General features: G+C 39.6%; 2 protein-coding genes and 1 long non-coding RNA gene across 5 annotated transcripts; 1 reads left to right on the top strand and 2 right to left on the bottom strand.

Annotated features, from left to right (window-relative positions):
- Positions 1-567: 567 nt before the first annotated feature.
- On the bottom strand, positions 568-6,394 carry vamp5 (vesicle-associated membrane protein 5). The gene is made up of 3 exons (XM_044198114.1): positions 6,101-6,394; positions 3,409-3,552; positions 568-1,753 (listed from the first exon to the last, which is right to left on the bottom strand). Exons 1-3 carry the CDS (start codon positions 6,101-6,103, stop codon positions 1,604-1,606), a joined length of 297 nt encoding a protein of 98 aa, XP_044054049.1. The 5' UTR covers positions 6,104-6,394; the 3' UTR covers positions 568-1,603.
- Positions 6,395-6,478: 84 nt separating this feature from the next.
- Positions 6,479-8,374, top strand: LOC122877035. The gene is made up of 3 exons (XR_006378175.1): positions 6,479-6,594; positions 6,880-6,959; positions 7,267-8,374. It is a non-coding gene; the product is annotated as an uncharacterized LOC122877035 (long non-coding RNA).
- Positions 8,375-15,318: 6,944 nt separating this feature from the next.
- On the bottom strand, positions 15,319-17,153 carry LOC122877033 (vesicle-associated membrane protein 8-like). 3 transcript variants are annotated; one of them, XM_044198111.1, is made up of 4 exons: positions 17,004-17,059; positions 16,510-16,611; positions 16,143-16,307; positions 15,319-15,593 (listed from the first exon to the last, which is right to left on the bottom strand). In XM_044198111.1, the coding sequence occupies exons 2-4, from the start codon at positions 16,531-16,533 to the stop codon at positions 15,390-15,392; spliced, it is 393 nt and encodes a 130-aa protein (XP_044054046.1). In that variant the 5' UTR covers positions 16,534-16,611; positions 17,004-17,059; the 3' UTR covers positions 15,319-15,389. The 3 variants fall into 3 exon arrangements, with proteins under 3 accessions (XP_044054046.1, XP_044054047.1, XP_044054048.1); XM_044198112.1 differs by lacking the exon at positions 16,510-16,611 and having other exon boundaries at positions 17,004-17,153; XM_044198113.1 differs by lacking the exon at positions 17,004-17,059 and having other exon boundaries at positions 16,143-16,611.
- Positions 17,154-20,198: the final 3,045 nt, after the last annotated feature.

The raw sequence follows: 20,198 nt of genomic DNA, 5'->3' as shown, positions 1-20,198 counted from the left end.
TCCACCTCGGCTCTGCATATTTATCTGAAGTACAGACATTGACCAGCAGGGGTCACTGTTCATTTTGATATTCTTTACTACAACTGCAGATTAACTGAAATTAAATCTATGAATTAAATAAAAATACAATCATTTAATATTGATAGTTCTAGGTTCAAACAAGGATTACTCTTACTACTGGTTCCATGTGGATTATGGCTCTAGGTTAAATGAAACACCTTTGCTTGTGGTTTGGCTATTGGTTTGTATCAACCCAAAGTTTGTGCATAGTGTTAGATTTGATTTTAGAGATTTTAGGTCATTTGACCAAAATAACATAAAACATGAGTAAAATATGAGTAGTTCAAGAAATGAGTCAGTTTTCATTTGTACATCTTACAAATGTTATATTGATGTATAAAAAAATATAGACGTATATATTAAGAGACCCTTTTTAGAAATACAATCTGTGTTTTTGGGAGCAAAAGAAAAAAAATCTGAAACAAATTTGGTAAACTTCAAACTTCAATAAATCTTAATTTCAGACCAACAAATATGACAGCTCCACAAAATAAAGTGAGTCTTTCGCACCTTTAAACACATTTTAATGATACATACAACTTTGGGGACATTTCATTTTTGACAGATGAAATTTTTTATGTGACAATACATCAGTTGATTCTTCCCAATTTGAAGCTATCTGAAGCTGCATGTATTCACCAAGTCTGGCATCTGTTCTGTTTTCTCCTCTGTCTTCCTGCACTGACAGTTGACTCTCCCCAAATCATCGATTGAATCGGCTGTGAAGTGGATTCTGTCTTCAGTTCAGTGTCCAGTGATGACAATTTTCTGTTCCTCTGAGTGGTGCTCTTGAACATGAACCGATATGTACAAGCAAATAGTACAAAATAAGGAGCCTAATGATGTTTGGTTAAAAATATTAGTAATTCATAGATTAGCTTAAAGTGGTTGGATGGTGTCCGAGCACTTTTTTATTTAGATCTAATTTTAACAAATATTCATGAAGATTTGTGTATCCTTCCAATATGAGCCCGACAGAGACATCCATCTATCCATCCATCCATTAGCTATACCCGCTTATCCTTTAGAGGGTTGCAGGGGGGCTGGAGCCAATCCCACCCTGCACAAGTCGCCAGTCAATCAAAAGACTGACACATAGAAACAGACAACCATTCAGGCTCACATCTATACCTTTGGGAAATTTAGAGTCGCTAATTAACCTAACCTGCACGTTTTCGGACTGTGGGAGGAGGCCGGAGCACCTGGAACCCACGCAGGCACAACGACAATATGCAAACTCCACACAGAAAAGCCCCGGCCGGTCAACAGAGACGTGACCCTTGAAAAGTTATAAAAAACACAGTGAAGCAGCCAAGCAATCAATGGTACCATATCACCTGAAGACTTACACTAATGAAGAGTGGGGCTGATAGTCCCTTAAACATCTCTAAGCACAGAATTATCACACACTGAGCAGTTCAGGCGAGATGCTAGAGTCCCATAGTTTGCACTCCTCTTTTCCTGGACCTTTTATCTTTGCCCATTTCGTGTCCCTCATTCCCGATATCTTATTTTCCTTTCACCAGCAAACAAGCTACTATTCTTATGTACCACCAACAATGGCAAAGATTATAAGTCCGATAATGATGAGTGCCGCTGCCACTCCGATGCCAATAAACACCACTTTCATCTTCTTGTTCTCCCATCTTTTCTGTTGCTTCACCTGGTTGGCGGTCTTCTCAAAAGTTTTACTCTGGGGACAAAACACACACAAACAGAAGATGTTACATTATGTTGTTGTGTAACTAAACTGCTTTTAAATGTCTGATAGTCTTGAATAAATATAAAAACATATATAAACATATGGCAAGATAGGATTTATTTGTCCAAAGCTGGCATATTAACTTCTACAATACTTCCAAAACCTGCTAAGAAAAGATATCCACACTCTTAGAAATGAGGGTTTCAAAAGGGTTCTTTCTGAAGGGCTAAGGTTACACCCAGAACCATTTGCTTCTGAAGAACCCTTTCTTCAAAAAAGGGTTCTTCAAGGGTTCTTTGTAAGACTAAAGGTTCCATTAAGAACCCATTCCACTCAAAGAACCCCTTTGGAAGAAAGAGTTCTTTAAGGATTGTTGAAAGCATTGGTGTTAAAAGATCCTCACTCTCAATTACCTGTGTGATGACCCACATTTCCCATCATGCCTAGTGCTGGACTGAGTAGTTTGTTAAGTTAGCGGTTTTATGTTCCAAAATGCAAATGCTACTTTTTATTAGTGTTTGTTCAGAACATGTTATGTTGGTATTGTTGTTTTTGTGGTGGGTTATAGTTTTAACCATTAGTGAGGTGGCTGTTACATTTCATGACCCAAGCTGTATTTTAGCATTGTGTTTTGAAGTTCCTTTCTCCTGTATTGAATGTCATTAAATGGTTTATATTGCAGTGAGCTGTGTTCTGTCTCTCAATCTGTGCTTCCTGCCACAAAATGACTAATTACTCATTAATCAGTGAGAATTAAAAATACCAGGAATCAAAAAAAGGGTTCTCCTACGGGGATAAGCTAAAGAACTCTATGTGGTTCTAGTAACAATGGATCATACGACTAAGGAGGTCACATCGTTCCCATAGTGCCCCGTTGGACTGTGTTACATCCCACTGTTGAGCATTTCGCAGAGCACTAAAAAAGCAAACAGGCAGACGACTAAAATTTAAATTCAAGGAGCACTTGGATACACTTTGTGACAGACGGATTGACAAACTAGGAAAGCAGTTCTCAGAAGACCTCAGAAATTTGGTACCATGATAAAACTTAAAGCTGCGCCAATCAATATTTTCACATTGCTGGACTGAGAGCTGCTTTCCTAGTTTGCCTGCTCATGGTCCATGTTATCACAAAGTGTGTCCAAGTGGTTCTTGAACTTAAATTTTAGCTGTCTTGCTGTTTGCTTTTTTAGTTCTCTGAGAACTGCTCAACAGTGTGACAACGGGGCAATGTGGGAATGATATGACCAGCTTGTTGACCCCCGGACGGACATTCGCCTCGTGGCATGTCCTGGACTCATTCTGTCGTACCCAGGGAGACCAGCTCGCTTCATTCATCTTAGGAAACAATAGGAAATACCTCTCTAAAAATAGCACCATAAAACACAATCAGGATGTAAATTGTACATTTGTTTTCCTCTCCAGCTCCACCTAAGGTGTATTTATAGACATCAATATGACATTTACTAGTTTTAATCCCTAGACGCCTGCGGAAAGGGAGTCTTTGTGCCATTTGCTCCAGTCATTCACCTTATCCATGCAACCCAGAGACGTCCACAGAGAGCTCTTAGTTAATATAGTGTGGTGTGACGCTAAGTAATGATGTTTTTCCGCTTAGGCAGCTTCTCTGAACTCCCCTTGCTTACCTTTTCCAGCAGCTCATCAGCCCTATCCTCCAGGTCCTTAAGTTTGCCAGATCTCTCATCAGTCTTCTCCAGGTTGTCCAGCATGATGACCTTCACCTCCTCTACATCCTCCTGGGCCTGCTGCAAGCGGCTCTTGCCATTCTCCTGTCCAATCAACACACACAACATGGTTAAAGAGTGAGACATAATGTGGATTAATCCAGTCATTTGGGACTTTTCGCAGGAATTTATATGTGAAATAAAAATGGATAATGGTCATTTTCTGTTGTAAACACCCAGTGTCAACTATTTGTTTCTTGGGAAAAATCTCCATGTACACAGGATGTGATGCATTTTATGACCAGTCATTGCCAGTCACACCCGAAAAGTGCAGCCCAGAAATACCTAGCAATGTGCATTCCGCACTTAAAACGGTAACTAGATTAAAAATATGAGGAACTTATGGACGCCCACTTCAAGTGCCAAACCCAGAATACAAGGATTTGGTGAATAACTGGACGTAGCATTAGACATCCCATGCTAGCAGTTACTTAAGTCTCAAGGTTACACTAGCTTTTGTTCCTATTGACTTTAAATGCATCTACTGTATGTCGCTTTGGAATGGATGTAATTAAAGTTAATGTAGCCACAATATTTTAGTTCTCCTGAGCTTTAGAAACGTTTTTCTGAACAATTCCACCAATTTTATGCGTAAAGGGTTTTGTTTTTGGAGCTTGATCCATATTAGGGACTAAAAATCAGGATATCTCTGCCCCTGCTGCTTTGATTTTAACCATTGTTTTTTAAATCTGTTTCTTGTGAGTCCCCCTAAGTTCTTCTTTAAGGTCTTCTGTACTTTCCCATAGAGAACAAGTGGTCAATAGCAGTGCTGAAGGTTTAAGTGCTCCGATTGCTTTTTTGTGCTATAAATGCATCAGTTTTGTAATTACTGTAATCATGTTTAGCTCCTTTCTAAAATTCAATTATTAAATCTGTAATTCCTTCATGTTTTTTGTTAAAATAATTTTCAAAAAAGTAAAATGAAAATCTTACAGTTTGTTGTCCAGACAGGCTGCCAACTGAAACAACTCAACCTACGTCTGCCTGATACAGATCAGACTGGCTTGCTGTTTTAAAAACAGTCCTGCAGTGAAGCAGAACAAGACATCCTGCTGTGACATGTTTATCAAGTAGATCGAAGCAAGAGTACATTCATTTGTAACTTTATAACAATTATTATTTTTAAAGCATATAATGGAACAAAATTATGCACATAATTATACAGTACTGAAACTTGAAGCTTAAGTGAAAAGAGGAATACGTAATGAAACAGGAAAGTCATAAAATGAAGTAGGACAGGTTTTCTCAGATCATGACTACACTATCCTGTATGTCTGCTCGGAGGAAAAAAGCAGTACCCAAGGGCTGGGATAGTAAATGAGCAAAACAGCGACAAGGTAACTGCAAGAACCCTGGAGCAGGATATTTAGAGAGTAATTTAACCTTAAAGCATTTTTTATCCTGACAGGTTTCTCCTTCACCTTTGCCCTCTGAGCCATGAGAGGAAGCCACCACCTCAGAAGTTGACAGGAACAGGAAACTGACAGATTGAACAAAACAAGTACGCTCTCAGCATCTTGATTTGGTTCATAATTCACTGTCACTTCCTATTAAAACGTATATGTATACTGTATACAAGATCACAGTAGGCTAAGAGTAAACTTTATATCAATGACTGCTGGAAACTGATTAATGGATGCCCTAAAAGCCCTGTTATCTCATATTTGGCCCACCAAATAGTAGTTGAACAATAGTCTGTGTTTAAAATTCAGCCAGCGATGTCTTAACACAGGAAGTGCTGCCCATACCAGTTCCCTTCCTTGCTTCCTTCCTTCCCTCACTCCCTCCCTCCTGCCTGCATTAATGTGCCTGGCATTCTCATGGGAGACCACACTCACATGGTGTTGTAGCATGCTCATTATAGTGTAGTATGGTACTCCATCCTATTTGAACAATGAAAACAACTACTACATTGTTAGCCAATGATAATAGTCTTGTGTTTTTAATAACACTTAATAGAGTTCATTCGTATTTAAGGAGAGCATTCATGAAGGTTATTGGGATGCAAGCCATGCTGCTGACTGCATTCTTAATTCACGACTTCATCTTGAGAAGATAAGAAACACAAGAGAGGACCCACATGAGATAAACTTTGACCTGTATTTACGCCTCTCTCTCCCTTCACACCTAATGCTACTCTTAAATGTAAATCTCAGCCTGAGTGTACTCACGTCATTACATTAACTTACTCCATATCAACACGGTAAAGACATTCATCATGTTTTTAGTGGAGTTTGTTTGAGTGTATGCTTTATTTGTCGTATTTACTTAAGTTTATTAATTTATTTAGAAGGTATTTCGACCTGACCTGACCAAACGTGTTTCTAACTAAATAAAAAAGCATTTTGAATCACAGTTTTGTTATCTTCGGGATAAATATTCGTCATTTAAAATGGAAGACGTTACAGTTGACAGCAGCAACCGTGTCCCACTTGCCCACTATTACCTTATGGGACTTTGCCCACAGATTATGAAGGGGGCATGGTACATAAAAAACAACAACAACAAACAAATGTTCCTCTCTTTTCTCTCTTTCTTATCGAAGCTTTTATAACAAAGCAATTGAGCCCGTAGGAGATGAATATTGGCTTACCATGTCTGTCGCGTCTCGTACTGCGGCCACTGTGTTTGTGTCGAAGCTGTCACCGGATCCAATGCATTTACAGTGCAAGCCAACTTTAAGAAACAGGAAACACAGCAAAGCAGTCCTGCAGTTTTAAACCTGCCTCAGTGATCCACCTTGTGCTCTAACACCAGCCCGTGCAACGTTTTGCGGTTTCCTTTTTGTCTTTGAAGCCGTTCTTTCAGCGTGAGCTCGTCACTATAGTCACTTTCACGTCCCCCGAGCTGCGGTCGTCGGTCTGGCAGTGGGACTGTGTGCCTTCTCATTATGATGCGTTCATGGTATTCCCGGAAACCTTACAATTACGATTGGTGGTCACGTGATCGCACTGGAGTCTCGATAAACCCCGGACTTCCCCGTGTTCGGCGACTTGTGGACTTGTTGATAAGAGGCTGTATTGTATACTGTATACTTTTGCTCCACTACATTTGTTTGACAGCCGTAGTTACTGGTTACTTTGGAAAGTAAGATTTTACATTTAAAACATATAATCACCTTATAAAACATGACGCATTATTCTACAGTATTTAAAGTAGTGAAATGTAGTTCCATCTCAACTAGCTTCAGCATTAAAATGCATCTTACATGTTAATGCATCAATGTGAATACTAATGGTTATTTTTTTTTACCTCTGATACTGTAGTATATTTTGCTGATAATACACGTGTAGCCTACTTCAAGTAAAATTGTGAATGCAGGACTTTTACTTTAGCATTTGATAAGTTTTGTATTACCACTTTTACTTAAAGTACTGGATCTGACTACTTCTTCCACCACTGCTTATTCGACAAGTCTGAACAGATACAGCGAAAATCCATGTGGGAAAACAGTAAGGAAACCATTACAAGGGTTTGACATCAGTTTGTAATGACATTGCTGCATGGTTTCTGATTGTAATGTCATAACTGCAAAAGAGTGCAGTTCTGTAAATGAATCCATGGTCCATCCTTCTCCAAATTTGATATCAACATAGTCTATGCAAGGTTCTTAAATCACAATACAAAACCTTTCTTTAATGTTTATTTATTATTTAGTGCTTATAATATACTACCGATGTTGTCTTCACCACCTGCAATGATTTACATACATACATATATGTATATACACAGTTGAGAACTGGTATTCTTCCTCTGCAGATTAAAAAAGATTCAGAAGGAGGAGTGTGAGCTGTGTGATCAGGGAGAAGTGGAAAGTGAGTCCCATTGTCCTTTCTACTGTACATATGATGTGATATCATATGATATCATATGATTTAAGAAAGTCAAATTTCCATGAAATGGCTCAACACAACCCTGAAAAAATATTTAGGTGTTCAGATGATCAAAAATAGGAATGGTTGTTTAATTTTGATGTGTTTTAGTTTGCTAACTTTGTCTCAAAAGTCTGGAAAAGAAGGAAAGATCGACTATTTAATTAGTATTTACTCTGATTTCTCCAGTGTTATATAGTAGTAGGAGTAGGTTTTCTCGATTATTGGACTTTTTTTAAATTTTGAAAATGTATACACAGCACCTTTGATCTGGATTCATTTGTGTTGTCTTGTAAGCCTATCCAAGCTGGGCATAATTGTAGGGAATGCATGGAACAATGATAAAACAGTTAAATCATAAATTAGTTTCTAAACGCTCATTCTTTACATTTTTTATCATAATTACAGCAAATTTTAAGCTAGAAGTCATTAAAGATATAGGTGTGTATAAAAGTACACAGTAGTCTATAAGATGGGGGTAAGAACAACCATTAAATAAGTAATTATGATGCTATAGGCTATACCACTACTATCATGCAATTTTATTGTGTCAACTTTTAACAAACGTCATGGAGTAAAGGCAAAATAAAACTATTTCTCATATTGCTTGGGGGTCACCTGGGGAACATTAAAACTGTGTCAGCATCTGTGGTTTATTATTATATTATGTGATAACTGTCCCCACGCACAATTTCTATTTTTCCTCTGAGTTGGTCTTAAAATGACCAGGGGCACCTGAACGCAGCAGCACTCAGACTATACAATGACATTGCCTTATCTCCCTTATCCAGCAGCAACAGATGCATCATAAACATACTGTAAGCATACAACCCTGTTTGTTGTCTGTGAGAGTGAGAGTCTGGCAGTATCTGACTCGTCCTCTCTTTAATTCTTTGTCATGAACATTCAACTAGTCCATTTCTAGCAGACCTTTGCAGACATACTGTAGAACATTGTGTGCTGTTTGGTCACTGATGGGTGTTGCCTACTTATGGGCTGTGCAAGATTTTAAGAAGGTGATTGCTGGTCCACCCTTGTGAGAAATATGTGTAATATTCATATAACAGGGACTTACAGTGTGTCTGTGGCATTAAAAAGTAAATGTATATTGACCGTATTGCACTTTATGGTACTTTATTTCCTACTGTGGAATTCTGTCATATAATTTTTTGACCAACACTTTTGATATCTAAACTCAACTCAGCTTTATTTATATAGCACTTTCCATACGAACATGTAGCCCAAAGTGCTTTACATAGCAAAATTAAAACAACACACAAAGAAACATTTTCCAAGACTAAAATTTAGAGAGAGAGGTTGCCATTCTAATATCCAGAGGCAGTGAGTTCCACAGTTTAGGGGCATAAGAACAGGAAACACTTTCACTGATACTTTTATGGGACACATAAGGAACATTTAAAAGAAAAGCGGTGGAGGACCTTAGTGATCTGGCTGGAACATAAAATGAGAGAAAGTCTCTAATGTAGGGAGGAGCAAGCTCATTTAAAGCTTTATAAACAAGTAAAAGAACTTTAAAATCACTTCAGGTAACCAGTGCAGTGTCTTAAGTACTGGGGTCATGTGATCCATTTTCTTTGTTTTAGTTAAGACGTAGACGTTTTGGGTAATCCGGTGAAAAGGGAATGACAGTAGTCTAAACGGCTAGTAATAAAAGCATGAGTGAGTATTTCATCATCTTTCTGAGTGAAAAGATCTGACTTTGGCAATATTTCTAGATGAAAAAAGGATGATTTTTATGACCTTGTTAAAATTAGAAATAAAATTTAAATCAGAATCTAAAATCACTCCCAGGTTTGTGATGTTAGATTTAACCTGTATGCTAAGAGCATTGAGTACAGTTTTTCTCATGCTGCTTTTGGTCCTATTAGTAGAATCTCCGTTTTTTCCCCATTTAGCTTTAAAATGTTTTTACCCATCCATACAATAATGTCAGAGAGTCGGGCAATGAGAGCATGCAGTGCAGTGGGGTCATTAGGAGACACCAAGATGTAGAATTGTGTATCATCAGCATAAAAATGGTAGTTGACATGATGATGGTTAACGTTTCCAAGAGGGAGCATATATAATGAAAACAAAATTGGGCTGAGAATGCTTCCTCGAGGAATGCCATAATCAATACTATGATTCTCTGATGAGAACCCAGGCTGACAAAAAACTGTCTATCAGTTAAATGAGTCTGAAACCAAGCTAAAACACTGTCAGAGACACCCACCCATTTCTTGAGTCTGTCAATTTAAAATTTTGTGATCGATTGTGTTGAATGCTGAATTGAGGTCTAAGAGAAGAAGGACAGCCACATTGTATGCTTCCACATTAATTCTCAGGTCGTTTAAAACTTTCAGTAGTGCTGTCTCTGTGCTGTGGTTTGCTCGATAATCAGATTGGGGTCTTTCTAAAATGACGTTGTTGTTTGGATGAACAAATAGTTGATTAAAAACAATTTTCTCTAAAAGTTTACCAAGGAAACGTAGATTAGAAATGGGTCTGTAATTGCTTAGTTAAGAGTGATCTAGATTGCATTTCTTGAGGAGAGGTATTACCTTTGAAGTCTTGAAAGCTGTGGGGATATCTAGTATCTTTTAACTGTGGTTCTTTTTTCATTGAAAACAAAACAATGGTGACCTTGCCTTGCAACAGCCTCCTTTGTGGCTTAAAAACATGGTACAGTTACACATAAGTCTCGACATGTGTTGGGTCACATGGAGACCAAAGCGTCTCTGTCTCTGTGGATTTTCTGAAGCAGGACGGTTGCAGAACAATTGGCCATCAGTTACTAAAACTACGGCACTGAAGACTACACAGGCTCTTAATCATGGCTGCTGCTGTGTGTGTGTTTGTCCCTGCCACACTCATGATAAAGAGATGATAGGCAACTCCATTGTAGCTCAACTGCGTCATTCACACAGGCAATTGAAATTCTTTCCATTCATTTGATTCATTCAGTGACAGTTATATGCCAAACAAAACATCATCAGACAGACCCCATTACTGCATTTGATTATGGAAAAGGTCCAAACATAATTGAGAGATCAGTCTCTAAGTCAAATTCATAACACCAGTTGGCACACTGCCGTACTATACTGCTGTACTACAGTTTATGTAATCTGTATCAAAGGATGCAAAAAGAGAATGTAAACAAATAGAGGATCTTAAGCTAAAATAGGTCACAGAGGTTGAAAAGTAAAGAAATATCAGAAACGGGAAGTAGGGTAATTCACACATTTCTTCCTAAAATCTCAAAGGGGTAAATCACCTTCTTCTTGTGAGTTTTGTAAAAGATCAAAATCCCCCAAGTTTCATTTAGTTGGCTGAGTGAAAACATTGCTTTAGAATTATTAGCTGTAATATTAATACACTCTCAAAGGCCTTAACTTATGTCCATAAACTAAATTAACTCACAGCTTTAAAAGATTTTGAATAATTTTCTTTGTACCCACATATTTTATACATCATTTTGTTACATATTGTTTAAAGGTTAAACTTCCCATTGAGACCACTGGGATGCTTAGCAGCAAATGGTAAGAGAACTCAGCAGGGATATGAAACTAAATACAGAACTAGAATGGATCACAAATAAGTGCTCTGGGGAAAGTATTCACTATTTCTACTACCAATATGACTAGTAATAATAACTACTACTGCAGTAAGATTAGTATAGTTTAATAGTATAGTACAGCATATAATAATATAATGTTAGGCCTATAGTTTGTTATAGTATACTACAGTATAGTAGTGTAGTATTGTATTATAGTCTAATATATACTTACTATACAAAGGTATACTTTACCATACTATAGTGTAGCATAGTTCTGTATAGTATACTCTAATGTAGTGTAGTGTAGTGGTATACTATAATGTGTTACAATATGCCACAATAAAACAGGATAGTATAGTATAATACTATTAATACTGTAGTACTGTAGCGTTATGTAGTACAGTATAGTTGTATACTATACTTAATTATACTATTATATACCATAGTATAGTATAGTATGGAATGGTATAGTAAATTATAGTATAGTGTAGTGTAGTGTCATATAGTATGGTCTATAGCATGTTTCCCCCCCCCCAGTTCAGTCTTGTATAGTATAGTAATAGTATATTAAGTGATATGCTATATTAAGAAGATTAAATATATCAATATCAGCACCTTCAATCCAAATGAGTCAGCAGTGACCTTGTTAACCTGCATCAGCCACTAATATACCACACATTCATTTTACTATCGCATCATCAAAGTGAACATATTATCCCCATAATACATCTGGGATAGAGTATTTACCATTTTTCTAACTAAGGCAGCACGTGAGACTTTGTCAGGTCAGAGCTGCTGGGGTCAGAGACCCGGCCAACAAAAGGCTTCCTCTGGGAAAAGTTACACAAATACAAAGGCCATATTCATCATGCAGACCATCCTCCCTTCACATCATTGTCTGGTACTCGTCCATGGCTGGCAGACAGATATCCGCATGACTACAACAGTCTGAGTCCAGGCTGATTTCCCATCAGTAACAAATGGGCTTTCAGTGGATGTTTCTGTTTGTGTTTGTCTAAGAGGCTGTTGTTCCATAAACTCATCAGGCCTGTTGTCATGGGAATAAAACCTGAATATTTTAGTCACCACTTGTTGACAAAGCAACACATTCACTCTGATAGGATACAGAGGTTCACTGTTGTTGAGTCAACAGGAGAGATGAGCCTGTTACAACCTGTTTTAGTGTACCTGAACTTTTGTTTTGCCTTGCTTAGTAGTCCTTCTGCAGGTTGTTTGGTTTGAATGCAGTTTGATATGTTTGGTGGGCATATTTCAGGTTTTTTTAATTTTTGATCTGGAAAATACTGAAAAAATACATTGAAGGGATAGTTCACCTCAATTTCTATCCATTTGTTGCCATAACGTGAAGGCACCAAAGTCAGGACATTTTTAAAATAAAAAATGTAATTAAGAAATATTTGATAAAAGCCTAACAACAGATATGTCAGTTAATGTGCCTTAACATTTCATCTATCCTTATTTGAAAACAGATGTGTGCACAGTGAAGGCATTCTGGCGACTAGCCTCACCAGCTGGGCCTGATTTGTAGTATACCCCCTTTTTTTCTTACTGCATTCTTCACAGTACTAAAACTAATATAATCCACTTTTGTTTTAATGTTTGCAAAATTAAGTTGTCCTTACCAGTAAGTTGATTACAGTATTTCAAATACTCCACAAACATTTTGTCTTTGCTTTTTTGCTATTGCTTAGTTGTATTTGTATTACTAAAGCCTGTGAATAAACAGAACAGAAACCAAAAGTGTGAGAAAATGTGCCACAATGCCCTTCATAGTTTCACCAGAGAAGCTCTGAGGTAATCCCCTCAGATCTACTTCCCCAGATCTCAGATCAGTCGGACTCTCTGTCTCCATCTTGTGTCAGTTCAATAAAAAGCAAAGGAGTCGAAGTAAAACCTGTACTATTTATTATATATCAGAGCATTAAAACCATTAAATAACATAAGTTATAACAAAAAAGACCCTTGTGAATTCTGCTAATCAAACAGTTAATAAAAATGGAAAAATCCTTTAACACAGTGAGAGACCAGCTGCAGCTAGAGCCTGTATGAACAGAAAATGATATTGGCCTCACACAGCAGGGATTAGCTCAGTATGAGGGTGTGAAAAGCCAGTGAGGTTAAAACTACTGTGCCACAGAACCATGTAAAAAAAAAAGAAAAAAAGAATTGGATTATCTGTTTGCACAGAAATCACAGCTTTCATTGGTCCATTTTTGAAAAAATGAAAGTACATGAATAACGCATTAAATAAGTAGCCTCTAAAGAATGGATACTTAACACATTGGTTAAATACTGTTGCAAATATACATAAAGCTAAACTGGTACTGTAACAGCAGAGAAAGGTGGGAGGTGAGACACACAAGATCTTCACTCCAGACTTGAAAAATGACTATGTGTTTTGGAATAACATTTTCTGGTGGCAAACTGTGACTGTGAGGGATGACGTGGACCCAGCAGGGGGAGCCATGGAGGGACTGTAAATGATCTCTCAGCTGGTTGACTGGAGGAGCCTGATCCTTAAGTGTGCGAACAAACATAGGCCTGAAAACTGACCTCTAACAGCTGATTCTGGTGGTGTGTTTAATGAATCAAAGTACCAAAGCCATGTGTCAAAGTGTGGAGCTATTTTGCCTCTCAAAGCTGTGTGACCTCTGTTGCTTCTCAGCTTCACAGCAGCAGGGACACTTAGCTGAGCTGAAAAATTGCAATATGTCTGCTGTATATCTAAAGATACTGGACACAGTGGTGTTCTAAAATCCTCCGATGTCCTCCCAGCTCAGGAGGAAGGATTGAAACTCAATGCAGTTGATAGCTGAATTTCACAACATTAAAAGTGAGCTGCAGGAAGTTACATCAGTTTCTTTTATTATTGTGTATTATTAACATTTGTACATTTAAAGACTGTGTACTCCTAAGAGTATGAAACTCTCATCAAACACGGGCACACAACACAAATTAAGGAGCTAATTACAACATTCAAAACTAAAGCAGGGCTAAATTTTTACATCCAATAAACTATTTGATAAATATAAACAGAATTTCAATGGATTGCCACTGATTAACCTTTTCTAGATTGCCTGATTTAGTTTGGATTATCGCATGGATTATGCACAGAACTGGTCCCATTTACAGGTCTTACTCTTAAGAACCCATACTTCCATGTCCCTGTCATTCATACACTTAAAGGTAATGGAAATTTTGACAAAATTACCATTCAGATTATAGCTTGCAAATAACAGTGTACATACCAACACACAAAAATCTGAGAAAATTGACATGTCATTTGTAAACTGATGAATAGCTTGCCGCACTATTTTTTTAATACTGTAATATTAATAGTAACACTCAATGAACTTTTTTTGTCAGAGAAAGTGTATTTATTTAGTTCCATATTTGCTTTTTATCTGATGATATGACAGGACATAAAAGCTGTGCAGGATTCTTCTCTAACATCAGTTTTAATGATATTTGATGTTTTGTTCGCCTGAAGCAATAATAATAATGTACATTATAATAGCAATAGGTACTCCATGTTTAAAAACCTTTTATAAAGTAAAAAGTTAAATTCAGTAAAACACACCATAACTCATTTCATTGCAATATCAACAGTCACCCCATTTTTTCCCCATTCCTGTCCTTTTACCCAGTAACAATACTGACCCAGTGACGTCTTGATCTCAGTGAGACTACCTGATTAAATTAAATTAAAGGTTATATACTCCACCCTGTAATTATTAAATTAAAGGTATTCAGTCATTTAAAAAATACTTGAGTAATTAATGTCAAAGTCCCTCCCAAACATAAAGTTGTTACCCTTTTATTCCCAAACCTCTTGTTTTCTTCCCTTGCGCTTACATATTTCTTCTAGTATAGGTACCCAGTATATATTTTATTGATACCATGTATTTAGAAAATAATTTATTGAAATAAATAAATAATAATATAAATAAATTGTAATTTGCTGGCTGTAAACTAAAGTGTTACTGTAATTTTTATTAGCCACTGAATTTTGCATTTCTTTAACTGTTGCTGTCCTTTGTAAAGGTCGTGGCTTGTTGCGTCTAGTTAGGGTGAGATGAATAGCAATTAAATACTCTAATCTGTCTTTGTCTCTTATTACAAAGGATTATTTATTGCTTGCAAACAAGAGCCTCCATGGAAAGACGCACATGAGACTGACGAGAAATTGGTTACATTGCAGCTCATGCTAGAAAATTGTTCTTTGTTACAAACAGGTGCTTATCAACTACAGGTGTGGTTCTCAGAACACTCTCTTCTACTATCTGTACTTTCTTAGTGCGAGCTAGGCCGCTCTCTACTTCCACGTCTTTACATGCTCGCAATCTTCACCCGGTGTGTTTGTGTGAGTAGTACTTTGTATACTGTGCAACAGGAATGTGTTTGTTTATGATTTAATTGTGTCTGTATGTACATTATGTGTGTGTGTGTGTTAATGGCTTGGAGGTGGGAGTGACTATAGGAGACGTGGAGGAACTGACAGGGATGACTCCGGTGGCCAGCAGGATGATGATGAGGACGATGATGAGGACGACCACCACGATGACAACGATCAGCTTGACATTCTTCCACCAGTAGGAGCGAGCCACTTTCTGAGAGGTCTCCTTGAACTGTTCAGCCTGAACAGGGAGAGAGGCGAGACAATTCATACAGTGGGACGTTGTAAGCTTCCAACTGGTGTTTTACATATTATAAGGTAGTCAGTGTAATGAAAAGAAGCATTTACTGAAAGGGACACATTTCCTGGAATGAGAAAACTCGAATGACAGGTTGTGTACTTTACAGAGTGGGGTAACTTCCTTCCCTGTGATGAGCAATACAGCCTGTGCACTGAGGCATTTGAACCTCAGACAAAAGGTTGTTGGACTAACGAGCTTAATCACCTAATGAGGTGCAGTTGGAACAATGCCTTACTAAAAGGTCAGAGCAAGAAAAAGTCCACACTTCATTTGTGTTCTGTTACTGTAATGTCTTGAATATGGGATGGCCTCTAATGACTTGTTGTACTGGTTTACCTGATGAAGAACACTGAGATCATAGTTTCACAACCTCACACTGTAACTGCACAGTACACCAAAGATGCATTACTGCAAGTGTATGAATAAAAACACCTGGCAAAACAACCCACTTTTACACAAATCATAGTGAAAGGATCAACTCTGACTGACCCATTCATTCATTTTCTTTGACTTGTCGAGGAGGTCGTCCACCTTTCCATGTCGTTCAATGATTCGTTCCATATTCTCCTTCATGTTTTCTTTGACTCCATCTATTTCATCACTCAAGACCTGCATCTTGCCCTGTGGCGGCTCTACTGCGGCTCCTCCCTGCTCCTGGGGTGTGAAAGTCGTAAGTGGTGATACATGTAAGAATTTGACCATATTTTAGGATTTAACCAATGCCACTTCAATTTCAAAATATTTTAATTTCCAAAGACTGTCTCACTGCAATTATTGAAGGTTCTGGACTGTAGAGGATGAAAGTAACTAAGTACATTTATACAGGTACTTAAATACAATTTTAAAATAGTTGTACCTTACTGGAGTATTGAGTATCCATCTTCTGTTATGTTATACTTTTGTTTTTTTCCACAAAACAGGGCTGCACAATGAAATTAAAATTGTAGCCCCCTTCATGCTACACACACAGAACAATTATAGAATAGAATAAAGGACAGGGTTAGATGGAGGCACATGATTCGCTGTGGCGACCCCTGAAAGGGAACAGCCGAAAGGAAAAGAAGACAGTTACTTATATACATATATTATACAAGGTAGTGGTATAGTAATGTGCAAAACCAGCATAAAGCCATGAAAGCAGTTGAAATGTCAGTTGACGAGTAAGTACTAAAAGCAGTTGAAATGTCATTCAGAGTGAAAGATGAAAGAAGTTGAAATGTCAGTTGAAGTGCCAGATAGTTGTGTGGGCATGGAAATAGATGATGTGTCAGTGACAGCAGTTGAAGAGTCAGCTGAAGAATTGAAGAGTAAAAATTAGTTGAGGCGTCAATTAGACCACTATTCACTTACCATGTCTTGTCTCTTGCTGTGTTTGTGTCAAGTCTGTCACATATCCAATGTATTTAAAGATCCCATGGCATGGCTACTTAAACTTCCTGAAAAACAGGTAATCTTCACTGGTGATGTCATCTGTATTAAATGGTGAAATGAAAAAGTCCAATCAATTAAGTCATCAGAATTATTTCAACAATCCTGCCAGTGGTGTAAGGCAGTTACGAAAGGCCCCAGTGCAAGCTATTATGATGGGTCCTAGTGCACGCTAGTTACTAGTAATGAAGCACACACACACACATACACACCATTAGGTGTATATATATTTTTACCAACAATGTGTTGGATTTTACAGTCGAATTAGTTACTTAGGCTATTGTATTGGAAAAGTAGAGAGGTCAAAGAGAAAGCTATCAGAACCATGGATAGTGCCTAAACTAGCTACAGTATAGCGTATAGTCCCGTCACATGATCAAATAGAGACTTGACATTGGACAACATCAACATACATATTACCCAGCAATCATCATTACATTATGTATATGACAAAAACACCAAAGAAAATAACAAATTATTCATTTAACTTTTTATAGCTATTTTATAGTTTTTATAGTTTATGTAGAATAAGCATATAATTTTATTATAGATTGCTACTGACTATTTTATCGAAAAAATAAATGCAAATGGTACCATTTTTAATTTAATGTGAGTTCCTGTTTGAACAAAGGCATATTTGCAAAGTGGCAATCTGAATCATTCTAAGAGCCTGTTCTCAGCTTCCGCCTAACACATTGTTGGAGGGCCCGCTCTCTCTATGGGACCCATCATCTCACGGGCCCAGTGCAACCGTACTACCTGCACTGTATATTTACGGCCCTGACTTTCTGCCCGTATCATCAAATCAAACTGCCTTTCTCTCCATAACTGATATTGGTTTACACTTAAGATAGACCCCCCACTATCCTGTTTGAACAGGAATCACATATGATACTATGAAATATCTCAACAACTATTTTATAGTTTGACTTGAAATTTGGAACAAGATATCCATGGTCCCCAGAGGAAGACTCTTAATGACTTCGATGATCCCGTAACCTTTTATCTAGGGCCACCAGCAGGTTGACATTCTTTTGACTATTTCAACATAATGTGGACGGATTGCCATGAAATTTTGTACAGACATTCATGTTCCCCACAGAATTAATTGTAATTTGGTGATTGGTATTCCTGACTTTTCATACAGCGCAATCATGAGGTCAAAATTTTAATTTGTCTAATACTTTGGTTTATCCCCTCCTTGAACCGCCACCTTAACGTGGTGGAGGGGTTTGAGTACCCGAATGACCCTGGGAGCTATGTTGCCTGGGGCTGTATGCCCCTGGTAGGGTCACCCATGGCAAACAGGTCCAGGGTGACGGGTCAGACCAAGAGCGGTTCAGAAGACCCTTATGGATTATTTAAAATCAAGGCCAGTTACGTCGCCCGGATTGGCGCTACCGGGGCCCCACCCTGGAGCCAGGCCTGGGGTGGGTGCCCGACGGCGAGCGCCTGGTGGCCGGGCCTTTCCCCACGGGGCCCGGCCGGGCACAGCCCGAAGGAGCGACGTGGGGCCGTCCTCCCGTGGACCCACCACCCGCAGGAGGATCCGTAAGGGGCCGGTGCAGAGAGATCTGGGCGGCAGTCGAAGGCAGGGGCTTCGGCGACCAGATCTCCGGACACAGAAACTGGCTCTAGGGACATGGAATGTCACTTCGCTGGGGGGGAAGGAGCCTGAGCTTGTGCGGGAGGTCTGGCGGAGCCCTCTGTCAGCAGGGTCTACAACTCACACCTCCGGGAGAGCTTCTCCCAGATCCCGGGGGAGGTTGGGGACATTGAGTCCGAGTGGACCATGTTTTCCACCTCCATTGTCGATCGGCGGCTCGTAGCTGTGGTCGCAAGGTTTCTGGTGCCTGTCGCGCGGCAATCCCGAACACGGTGGTGGACGCCGGAAGTAAGGGATGCCGTCAGGCTGAAGAAGGAGTCCTATCGGGCCTTGTTGGCTCGTGGGACTCCCGAGGCAGCTGACAGGTACCGGCAGTCTAAGCGTGCTGCAGCCCGTGCGGTCACAGAGGCAAAAACTCAGGACTGGGAGAGGTTCGGAGAGGCCATGGAGGAGGACTATCGGTCGGCCTCAAAGAAATTCTGGCAAACCGTCCGACGGCTCAGGAGGGGGAAGCAGTTCTTCACCAACACCTTGTACGGTGCGGGTGGAGAGCTGTTGACCTCGACTGGGGATGTTGTCGGACGGTGGAAGGAATACTTTGAGGATCTCCTCAATCCCGCTGTCACGTCTTCCGAAGAGGAAGCGGAGGCTGGGGACCGGAGGCGGACTCATCCATCACCCTGGCCGAAGTCACTGAGGTTGTTGGCAAGCTCCTTGGTGGCAAGGCTTCGGGGTGGATGAGATCCGTCCTGAGTATCTTAAGTCTCTGGATGTTGTGGGACTGTCTTGGCTGACACGTCTCTGCAACATCGCGTGGCGGTCTGGGACAGTGCCTCTGGACTGGCAGACCGGGGTGGTGGTCCTCTGTATAAGAAGGGGGACCGGAGGGTGTGTTCCAATCACAGAGGGATCACACTTCTCAGCCTCCCGGTAAGGTCTATTCCAGGGTACTGGAGAGGAGAATTCGTCCGATAGTCGAACCTCGGATTCAGGAGGAGCAGAGTGGTTTTCGTCCCCCGGTCGTGGAACACTGGACCAGCTCTATACTCTCCATCGGGTGCTCGAGGGTTCATGGGAGTTTGCCCAACCAGTCCACATGTGCTTTGTGGATCTGGAGAAGGCATTCGACCGTGTGCCCCGGGCGCTTTGTGGGGAGTGCTCTGGGAGTATGGGGTCCGGGGCCCTTTGCTAAGGGCTGTCCGGTCCCTGTATAACCGGAGCAGGAGCTGTGTTCGCATTGCCGGCAGTAAGTCAGACCTGTTCCCGGTGCATGTTGGACTCCGCCAGGGCTGCCCTTTGTCACCGGTTCTGTTCATAATTTATATGGACAGAATTTCTAGGCGCAGTCAGGGGCCGGAGGGTGTCCGGTTTGGGAACCACAGGATCTCATCTCTGCTGTTTGCAGATGATGTCGTTCTGATGGCTTCTTCAAACCAGGACCTGCAGCATGCACTGGGACGGTTTGCAGCCGAGTGTGAAGCAGCTGGGATGAGAATCAGCTCTTCCAAATC

This window comes from Siniperca chuatsi, linkage group LG5, assembly GCF_020085105.1.
Source record: "Siniperca chuatsi isolate FFG_IHB_CAS linkage group LG5, ASM2008510v1, whole genome shotgun sequence".
Taxonomy (NCBI): Eukaryota; Metazoa; Chordata; class Actinopteri; order Centrarchiformes; family Sinipercidae; genus Siniperca; species Siniperca chuatsi.
The sequence above is the reverse complement of the archived record's forward strand: the minus strand, read 5'-3'. Positions and strand labels throughout refer to the sequence as shown.